General features: G+C 39.5%; 1 protein-coding gene across 2 annotated transcripts; it reads right to left on the bottom strand.

Moving 5' to 3' along the window:
• Positions 1-265: 265 nt before the first annotated feature.
• Positions 266-9,211, bottom strand: tdp1 (tyrosyl-DNA phosphodiesterase 1). 2 transcript variants are annotated; one of them, XM_084378263.1, is made up of 16 exons: positions 9,043-9,211; positions 7,393-7,974; positions 7,168-7,211; positions 6,754-6,809; positions 6,111-6,207; positions 5,910-5,944; positions 5,604-5,696; positions 5,350-5,520; positions 5,190-5,268; positions 3,875-4,051; positions 3,146-3,194; positions 2,603-2,669; positions 2,350-2,457; positions 1,812-1,914; positions 1,574-1,676; positions 266-518 (listed from the first exon to the last, which is right to left on the bottom strand). In XM_084378263.1, exons 2-16 carry the CDS (start codon positions 7,970-7,972, stop codon positions 445-447), a joined length of 1,836 nt encoding a protein of 611 aa, XP_084234389.1. In that variant the 5' UTR covers positions 7,973-7,974; positions 9,043-9,211; the 3' UTR covers positions 266-444. The 2 variants fall into 2 exon arrangements, with proteins under 2 accessions (XP_084234389.1, XP_084234388.1); XM_084378262.1 differs by having other exon boundaries at positions 9,086-9,211.
• Between the last annotated feature and the right edge of the window lie 1,680 nt (positions 9,212-10,891).

Raw genomic sequence — 10,891 nt, 5'->3', positions numbered from 1 at the left:
ATCTGACGTCTAGATACATTTACTGACAAATCTGTTGTCTCACTGTTTTCAATTTGATAATTCAGGGTCCTCCGGTGTGTCTAAAAAATAAAAATAGTGATAATATAGCCAATAGAAGTAGTATATTGTTGCTCGTTCATTATATTTTGATACTTTTCCGGACAGGTCATATCATTAAGTCATATAATTAACGAACAGAACAAGGAGGGTTATAAATCCTGTCGCAACACGTAAGGAAACAGTTAACACCACTACTGGACAATGATCACATAACAACATGTGGGTATTTTATTGGTAGAAATCATGTGAGTCTACACTACAGTATAAAATATAAAAATAATTTTTACTGACAACTAGCACCTAGACATAGTAATGACAGTTACAAACAGAAGTTGTACAGTAATAGAAAGGTGTGTGTGTGTATGAGTGTGCATGTGTGTGTTTTCAGGAGGGAACCCAGATGTTGCCGTGTGTGTCGGGAGCTTGGCTGTACGGAATGTTCCAGATCCAAGGTTGATCTGAAAACAGAGAATGAAAAGAGATCAGAAACTAAATGTTTGTGAATACTTTGGTCTCAGGAATTAAAGGGACATTACATTGGAGAAAATGGCAGCAGTTCATTTATGCCTTCTCCAATGTCTTCATTCTAAGTGGAAGTACCACCTCACTCTGAAGCTGTCTTCAAAGTGTCTAAGTGGTATCTCTTAGATCTCGTCAATTTTAAATTATGCCCATTCAGCTGTGCTGGTCTGCAGAAAGGAATTGGTTTGAATGGCTTCAGAAATGAGTTATGAAACTTTGAATTTCATTAATAATGAATTTTAGAATAATCGACACTCAAACCCTTCGGATACAGAAAATAAAATGATATACAATGCATTTCACAAACGAGTTTGGCAGATTGTGAGATCCTCGCATACAACATGGGTGCATTTCAGCTTCTCTGGTAACTAAACTCTGAAAGTACCCACAGTACTGCAGGAAAACCACAAATCAATTCAACCTCATTGATGGAATGATTATTTAAATTTGCATGCTTCTATGACGCTAAACAAAGCCCGGGTGGGCCACAGCACATACTGCATGTCAATTGCAAAACAGCACTTACTGATGATAACATTTGGGGAATAGATTTGTTGATGCCTGCCATAAATTTGGGAACTAGATCACTTGTAATCTTTTAAAACTTTACCTGATTTACAGAATACTTTGAAAAATAAATGGATTTTTCAAATAAACCTTCTAACTGGGGTAACTAAAAAACATATAACCCACAAAGCAATGGTGACAAGAGAAATTATTATTATTACTCATTTAAACCTTGCCTTTTGTGGAATAAAATTTGCGCTTTATTAAACCTCTTGCAACTATGGTTTCAGTATAAACTCTTTGTGTTGAGAAACGAGTATAAACAGTATGATTATAGACCAGGGGCATCTTAACCAGGGTTCCACCTGTATAGACCCACTTTAAACTAGAGTCAAATGCTGAGTCTCATTGAATAATCCAGCCTGTACATGAAGGCATGTAGAAGATCTCACACACACACACACACATGCTCGCACTTGTGTACCTTTAGGAGAGTAGCGTGTAGGAGGGAGGTCAAAGGGCACAGGGAAACCAGAGGAGGACGAGGCGAGAAATGGATTATTGTGAACAGGGAACGATTCCATGTTCTGGAAGGAGACAAACATCACACCGCATATTACTACACACCAGCTCTGTGTGGTTTTTTATCATTATTCATCACATGTAACTATTTTTCTTCTACACTGTTATTTATAAAGTATGTTTGAAGTGTGTTTTCTTACAAAGGCAGAGGGCACGAAGAGGACTCCCAGCTCGTATGAACGAACCATCACCTGGGTGTTGTTCTTCTCCAGAGCGCCCCACGCTGCTTTGGACAGGTTGGAACTGAAAAACACACACAGAAACACAAAAGCTTTAATGTTTCAGTAGAGCTGTGTAGACAAGGAAAAGGATCACCTCAGCATATATAAAATTAGAAATGATCGTTTCAATCAATTTGCAGTGGCGTGCTGAAGTAATGAACAGAAATGTTCAACCGACTGATTAACGAGAAAAACGATGATACAACCACAGTACACAAATTATAGAGGGTTGTTTTATTATTGGTTATGGCTAACAAGGAACATACTGTACAGCATATTGCTAATTAATGGATGAAAATCAAACATACTAATAAAGTTAAAATAAGTCTGTTTACATGGAGAATAAAATGTAGCAAAAGTGAATAATAACAATTTGAGTTGAAACACAACTAAATTGAATGAATGAAGACACGTGTGTAATTTCACACAATAAAATATATGAAACTAGCACACGCACCTTGTGACGAGGAACCAGGCAAGCTGAGTGAAATCTGGTGACGCCCTCATATACGTCTTGATGTGCGGCATGGCGTGACTCCTTCCTGTTGTGTTTGCTTTCCAGCGACTACACACAGACAGACAGGTGAACACATTTATTCATCTTTAGATATAAACTTTAAGGAGTGTATAACTGTGCTGTGCTGTGTAAAGGTGAGGTGATGTAACATAGAAAAATCACACTGCTTTTTGATGAGTAGAAGTTAACTCACTGGAAGTAGGAGTGGAGCCAGAGCTGTTTCTGAGCAGTCTGGATGCTGTAGGGAAGAGAGCCTCCCGCTGGAGGACAAGAGGGATGTGCATCACAACCAAATACACCGCAGTCAATACCACACATCACATTTTCAAGGGGCACTATGTAGTTTTTGGAGAAGAAATTAAAACTCAGAATTTTAATATTTACCAAATGAATGAGGTAATAATACCAACTCAGAAATGTTTATTTATTCCATGACTGAGTAAACAAGCTGTTCTCAGAGGAAAATAAGGTCCCAGAACACTGTTTGAAGCTAGAAAGGTGGAAGGGTCCGCCACATATAAACAAAGTAAAACAGTATGAAACTGTGTTGTCCTTTAAGGTCAGTTTGTTTATTCAGTCATTAGAACAAAGAGAATTTGTTTATTTAGTCTGTTAAGGCATTAAAAATCAGTCAATGAAGATCCTTCTCCTCTGATTAAAATCTATTTCCCAATACTACTTAGTGCACCTTTAACAAATACATCTTGTTTTTTAATCAAAATAAAACATTGCTCACCTGGATAGCCTTCTAAACTAGTCCTCACATCTTCGACTGATGGATACAGCTGCAAAATATCAACACATTAGCATCTAAAAGTGAAACTGTGTAATTTTTGCTGAACTGTGGCAAACATGGCAGTTACAGTTAATGCTGAGAACAGCAGCACAGATAGAGAAAGGTCACAAAGTCAGCAAACTGCCTCAGTAATGTCAGTTATACCGCTATCTCACTTTTGTTAACATTAAAAACCACAAGCTAGTAAAGAGTAAAGACGTAGCACGAAAAAAAACAGAGTATTGAACTGAACAAGGGAGTGCTTTATTCCCTTTGCATTTAACAGCTTGTGTGAAAGAAGAAGTGTTTCTTCTTCTCACATAGACTTAGTACATTCCTATGTTTAAAAAGAAACCTAAGAGATCAGTCAGCAGTGCCAAAGGGTTAAATTTTCTTTCAAGTATTATTGTGCCTGAAACCTTTTACAAATCTGATTTAGGCAATCAAATGTCCTGCAGGGGCTCTGGGGAGGTATGAAAATGTAACCTCAAAATGACTGCTCTATTATTTACCACTTGAAAGCTGATGCAGATGCTGTTCTGTATTCGAGAACATAATGAGAACAGTAGCAGCAGCAGTCAGAGGAAATCTCATTTGTATTGTATTATTCTGTATTATCTTCCTCGCAGCATTTGAATGCCGCATCACACAAGCAACAGACCACACTGAGTGTGTGTTGGAGGAGCGTACCAAGTGAATGGGGGGGTCTGAGCGATGAGAAGATTTCCCCAGTGTGGTCATGGTGCGCTGAAATTCCCCTGCCAACCATTTGGTCTTATCCAGTCCCAGAGAGCCGATGCTGGAGAACTGGCCAATCACAGGCCACTTTTCCTCGCCGGGAATAGGATCTGTGTGGTCATACAGCAGCTGATAAAATAAGAAGAGGAGAAGAGATAAGGAGACGACATGGGCATTTTTGCATTTCACAACATTTTAAAGTGATGTCATTGTCTTACAAAAATACCCTTTATCTATTCATTTATTTATCATGTAGCTGCAATACACTAAGTTTGAACCATTTAGATATTTTTACTGCTGACCTCTTTCCAAAGTTAACCATTTGTGTTCAGCTGTTTGCAGGGAGCAATGAAACTGAAAAGCTGACATTTACATCAGTCATATATGCAGACATTGAACATGTCAGTCCTTTGACACAAGCACTTATTTAACACAGTGGATAGATTTTAAGAAACTCAAATTATTTTCCAATGCACTGCCATACATCATACATCTCTGACAGATATGACGATGGTGTGACTGTTAGAGGGGTGACCTTATTCAACTGTCTAAAAGTTGATTTTCACATTGCACTGAAATGAAACCACGACCATGAAAGGGGGGAAAAAAAAAGGGAAAAAAAGCATACGTATATTCAAAGATGTATTCAAAAAGCACATAGAACATTTCTTCTTGTAGTTAAAATATTACATTAAAAAAACTATATAAATAAACTACTGACTTAGGACACAATGACTGTGTTCATTTTATGTTTTCATTAGTTTTTTAGGGTTTATTTTTCTGGCTGTCAGAGTTTTTACTTTTTAAATGAAGTAGGAAAGAAAAACAATTTTAATACATAAAAATACATAAGATTTTATAAAGTTATTTGTTTTTTGTTTGATTAAATGTATTTCACTGAATATTAATACTTATAATACAGATCCATTTATTGGCATACTTTTTGAACATGTTTGGTTGACAATTCACAATTGGTGAATAATATCATAATTAAATAGGTACACATACCTTGTTTTTTTCTTATTTGTAAAGACAACACAGTGCAGGTGGGACTGCAGGGGCAGTGACTTGACTACGAACTCAACTTGCCTTAACTAAGGACTCGACTTCACTTGACTTAACCAGCTACTTGACTTGTCCGAAAAAATATGACTTGGGACTTGATGAAACTTGATGACTTGAGTCACATGTCTGACCAGTGACAGCTTGTTTTCTGTATATTATAAACTAGATTAGGAGAACAGAGACAAACAAAGAATTGCTTTACCTTCCTCAGCCTCAGGTGGCCCCAGCGCTCCATGTCTGGACCAACATATCTCCCTGGGGTTGAGCCCACCAGATAAACCCTGAGAACAGCAGATAAGAGCATTAGATTAGAGTCTACTATCAAGTCTGTGTCAAAAGTCTGTATGCAAATGTATAACTACCTGGTCTCTGACAGGTCGTGCTCTTTGATTCGTTGGATCCACTCCTCGAGTTCAGGTGCTCTGTATGATGCCAGGTATTCCAGCAGGTCCCTCTTAAAGAAGGTTGGCGACTCACCTGCGCTCGCACTGCTGCCCTCTGGTAACCGTGGAAACAAGGGGCTCATCCACATCCTAGTTTGGAGATAATACGTCAAAGGGCTTTTCCATAACGAACCTTACATTAGGACACAGTCCACACACACACGCAGACTCACCCTTGTGTTTTCTGGTACCAGTCAGCTCTGATGAGGTTGGAGGTCATAATGACGACTCTGAAGCCTTCCTCATACCACAGCAGCATCATCTTCCTGCTCAAAGAGACAACAATTGTCTGCTTCACATAACAACAACAAGGAGTAGACAGCAACACCTGCAACATCTGCAAAGGGAGTCACCTGGTGCTGCATGTAAGGGTAGAGGCACACAGACAGTCCCTGAATACACTCTGGCAGAACCAGTATGTTTCAGTTTGTGACAACGTCAGGAGAACAATAAAAGCAGGCAGGGAGAGAAATGCTTACGTGTGGTGAGTTCCAAAAGCAATATCCAGCTTGGCCTGTCAGGGAGAATCACACACATTAGTCCCATTCAAAGACAAATCCAGACTCCTTAAGGACTCATTCCCCAGTATGACTATCCTACATTATAGATCAGAGTGTATAAAATATAAGCCAAAATGCACTTCAGACGAACTGTATTAAACAGTGGTGGTGAGTCTGTACCTGGCAGAATCGAACATGTGGGAAAGGCTTAGCCTGCTGCAACAGCCGGGCCTTGGCCTCCCTCTTATCTCCATGAACGATCAGAACTGGATGATCCCTGTAAACACAACACACAAAACCACGGGTTAAGACCGTCACCAGCATCATTAGTTTCCTCCCCCTGTATGTATTCAACACTATTGGTCAACTATTAATTTAGATGCAGTTTACCCTATAATTGTATATGTATAGTGTATCACTTTCATTTAAAGCAAGCTAAAAGAATAAACACATTATAATCCAATTCAAATCAGGAGTTTAACTGTCCTGTGATTAATTAATTAATTAATTACAGTTTGAGAGGATGAAGTTCAATCCACGAGCACAACTGGACATAAATACAACAACGCTGGTAAGAGCCTTTAAACAGCCATGCTTGTAATGTTGAAGCAACACAGCTTGTTATGAGATTTTTCTGATTTCTCCAATTTTTAATTCAACATGATGTGAAAACATCTCACATAAAGCAACACATCTGCAGCCATAATAAAGCTAGAGGCCGCTGTCATCACTACATGGTGGACCTGAGCAGATTCCCGCTAATCAGAACAATGGGTATATGTTAATGACAATGTGATGCTAGCAAAGCAAAAGTAGGACTTACCTGAACTCTGATGGGTACTGCTGCACCATCCAGGGGATGTCAAAGCAGTAGTTAAACTATGATGAAAGACAGTATAATGGCATTAATGGTTAAAATTCCCTCCAAACCTGGTAGAAAGATGTAAACAAGAGTCTACAGCCATGCTAGTGGCTAGCTGTGAGACTTTACTTGTAGCCAATGTCATAATGACAATACTAATATGCTGATGTTAAGCACAGGTCGTGGTAATGCTTGCTATGGCTGATGGTTTAATTCATTTTGTATTTTGATATTAACGCCTAATTTTTTATTTCTGACCTGATGAAAACTTGAGGAATTAGTTAAGTTCTTGCGTTTCATCCTGAGGGCATGCCACCAAATTTCATTGCAATGCATTCAATTGTTAATGAGGACATGGTTTACATGGTTACTCACCTGAACAGACTCTTTCAGGGTCCCAAATAATGGAGAGAGGATGTCTAGATAGAAGAAAGAAGTAGAGATTACAAGATGAAACTAATGTATTAAAGACTGTTGACAAGTGGTACAAGACAGGCAGTAGCTGCACCCTGCTGATCTGGGTTTTCAACTTTTATTTATTTCCTCAAATGTGGAACGAACCTGTCTGCCCCAAATGTAACTCAGTTAAACTCTTCTCACCCCTGATGTGCAGAGCTCCAGTGTTGTACTTCCTGTCCAGGCCTGTGACTTTGTTGAGGTAGAACCTGAAGGTGTCATTCAGACGAGGAACACTGGATTCAAAGAAGTCCTCCGGCTCATCGATGTAGTACAGCCGGCCGTGGGGACTCGGAGGCCGCTCGTTCTCCACCTTCACTTTCTTTGCTTTTGGGCTCGGAGGCGCCTTTTTTGGCGAGTTACCGACACTCTTCCTCTTCACATCTCCATCATCATCGTCACTGTCTGACAGAGCCCAGCCTGAGCCGTCTGACACCTCCTTCTTACGCTTTCCAGCCAATGACGGACTGCTTTCATACTTCACTGGATTTAACTGGTTCTTTGCTGCCAACTGTCTGGCCTCAGAGCCAATAGCAAGTGAGGATACAGGTGTGTTCACTGGTTCTGGTTTCACCTCCACTGGAACTGTTACTGGTTCCAGTTTGGGGCGAGGGGGAGGGACGGATTGACGCGAGCTGGGGTTGGATACAGCAGGAGTCCCAGAAGAAGGAAGAGCCTCGTCATCGTCGTCACTGTCGGAGATGGTCCACTTGCCATGAGACATGCCTGAGCAGAGACACAAAGAGTTCAAAGGTCAGCTGAGCAAGGCTGAAGTAAAGCTGCTGCTCAGTCATGCAGGATGTTACCAGCCTGGACTGACAGACTGGCTGTGCTACAGCATTAACAAGCCAGGCACAACGTACCTGCTTTGACACCCCACCAGCTACAAGGTTTGTTGTTGTTGGAGGACAGAGACAACTTATTCAACCAATCTAGTGATTAACAATTGTTTATAACAGGAACCTAGTAGAGACAGATTTCATTGTAAGAGGATAAGGATGTTTGCAACTGAAAACAATCTAGGCTGGGGGAAAGACTGATTATCGGGGCCAATATTCAGCATTTTTCCAATAATCTGCATGTGTTTTTGTGTCTGATCGACAATAAGATGAATTAATGTCTCTGATGCAGCATCTTTTCTTGTCTGTGGTCACACTCAATGCACCACCTTCAACTACATCTGATTAGTTGCATGTCAGAAGAATTTATGTATAGTATAATGGCCTATCCTCACTGCATAATCTGACTATGCAAAGTAACTAGTAACTAAAGTTAACAGATACATATAAAGTAGCAGAAAATGCAAACACTCAAGAAAAGTATCTCAAAACTGTACTTAAGTAAAGTACTTGAGTAAATTGTACTTAGTTACATTCCATTAATGTTGAGTCTAAATTTTTACAGCAATTTTTATATATTTTATAATTTCTTACAAATGTTGGTTATCGGTCTCCTTGATTACTAATCATCGGTATCATTATCAACCCTAAAGAAACATATCAGTCAATCCCTAATCTAGACAGTTTAGGCTGCATAGTCAAATAATAACAATAACACTGGGATTTTATATAAGATGACATGTGAACATCTATTAAACACGTGTATGAGCACATATCTGCAAAACATGATTATAGGAAATAGTTTAAAAACATGCAAAATGTAAAAATACGATTTAAAAATTGTACTGCAATAAAATTTGATATTTAAAGACTAGCATTAAGTTAATAAATGCCAAAACAATACAAGCAAAGCAGACCGTGCAAGCTCTGCCATTGACAACAGTAAACACTTAGCTGTTAACACACTGATGACTCAGTGTCGGTGCTGTTTGTTTTACCGGGTCAGGTCAGCGAGCAGCACCACAGGTCCACGATGTTGATGCAGAAACTCTTAGCAACACACCGCTAAACAAACTTCACAACAAAACATCTGCATGAAACAAGCCACAGTGCAGGAGGTGCACACAGAACACGTGTCCGAGGGGAAACGTCTTTTCCGGCTTTTCTGTTCAGTTCCGCCACAACGACGAGATCAGACGCAAGCCGCTAGTTAGTTTAGGAGAAGAAATTAAAAAACTCAGAATTGTAATATTTACGATATTAATGAGGTAATAGTACAAACTCAGGCATGTTTGTCTTTTTCATAAATGAATAAACAAGTTGGTCTCAGAGGAAAATAAAGTCCCAGAACACTGTTTGAAGCTAGAAAGGTGGCAGGGTCCGCCACATATTAACAAAGTAAAACAGTATGACATTGTTTTTATTTAGTTTTTTTAGGTGCCTATCTTGTTATTCCAGACGTTGTAAACATCATAAATAACAGTTGGCCTGAAATAATACAAGGCTATTGTTACAAAGCACCATGGATAACAGGAGGCCCAGATGTGGATGAGAACTGCTGTGAGGAAGAAATTCAGAGCTAATGCACAGCACAGTCCTTGAAAATGTCAAACTCCATCCTGGACCAGAGAGGCAGATAATAACTGTCTGTAAATGTAGTTATTTTATATCCAACTGGACAATCAAAACTGTGCTTTGCATCACAAAGGGCTCAAAATATATATTGTTCAGGATCTTACCATCAGGTACTGTAAAAGTAGCTTGCCACTTGACTTTATTAATTCCCTCATCACTAACAGTAACCATGCTGGTGCCAAATGATTATCAGTGCCAAAGTACAAGGAAAATGCTGAAGGATATTTCTTATCTATTTATAATGGTCTTCTGTCTTATCTTACTTTGGAGAGTAATGTCGTGAGTAGAGTGCTTACGTTCTGTACCTTAACATACAGCCAGAGGAGATGATGCAAGACTGTTGCTTTCCATAAGATGAGTGAGGCAGTAACACACATGACCACAGGGTGGGACGAGAGTAGCAGAGAGAGTTTTCACTGTCACAGGATAGTGTGTTAGAGGAGGAAAAAGGAAGATTATGAAGTATGTGCACACACATCACACGCAGGTGCATCATACAACATGTTCGTGGGCACCACCAGGTTACCAATGCTCACTGGATGTGTATGAGTGGTGCTATAAATAATACTTACAGTATATACACTTTTTTCTGAAAAGAAATGTGGTGTATTACTCCAAATGATGTTTTTCATGAATAACAGAGAGATGATGATTGTAATTTAGCCTCCACAGTCAGCCACAATAATGATCTATGAATCTCACACACATCAGCATGGAAAGAACAGTGAAGAGCTTTTGTTGTATTGATGTTCTGAAATATGGCTGGACTGTCACAAAGCTAGATTATATCATCTAAACCTGTATTTATACCTGAATTTAAACTACAACAGAGAAATGTCCTAAGTGAGGAGAAGTAAATGAACAGGGGCAACCTACAACGTCTCTCACAGCTGTGACTGGCCATACTTTCAAAGTGCTGTACAGGGTGAGGACAAAAGGAGGACAGTGATGAGAAGCTTTAGCTCAGACTGTCTGGCATTCACAGCATACTGTAGTTTGTGTCCAGGCATAGCCTAGGCTAACTATCTTTAAAGATTTAGTGCTGGACATTTTGTTTCAGAAACATGGGAAATATTCCAAGACTGGATTTCTAACCAAATGGCAACCAGTGCCCCTGCTGGTACCGGGCCCCTGTTTGCCAAGTGGCTTGTGCTACCTTAATTGAAAAT

This window comes from Pagrus pagrus, assembly GCF_965226575.1.
Source record: "Pagrus pagrus genome assembly, chromosome: 1".
Taxonomy (NCBI): Eukaryota; Metazoa; Chordata; class Actinopteri; order Spariformes; family Sparidae; genus Pagrus; species Pagrus pagrus.
Note: the sequence above shows the minus strand (reverse complement) of the source record. Positions and strands in the feature narration are given on the sequence as shown.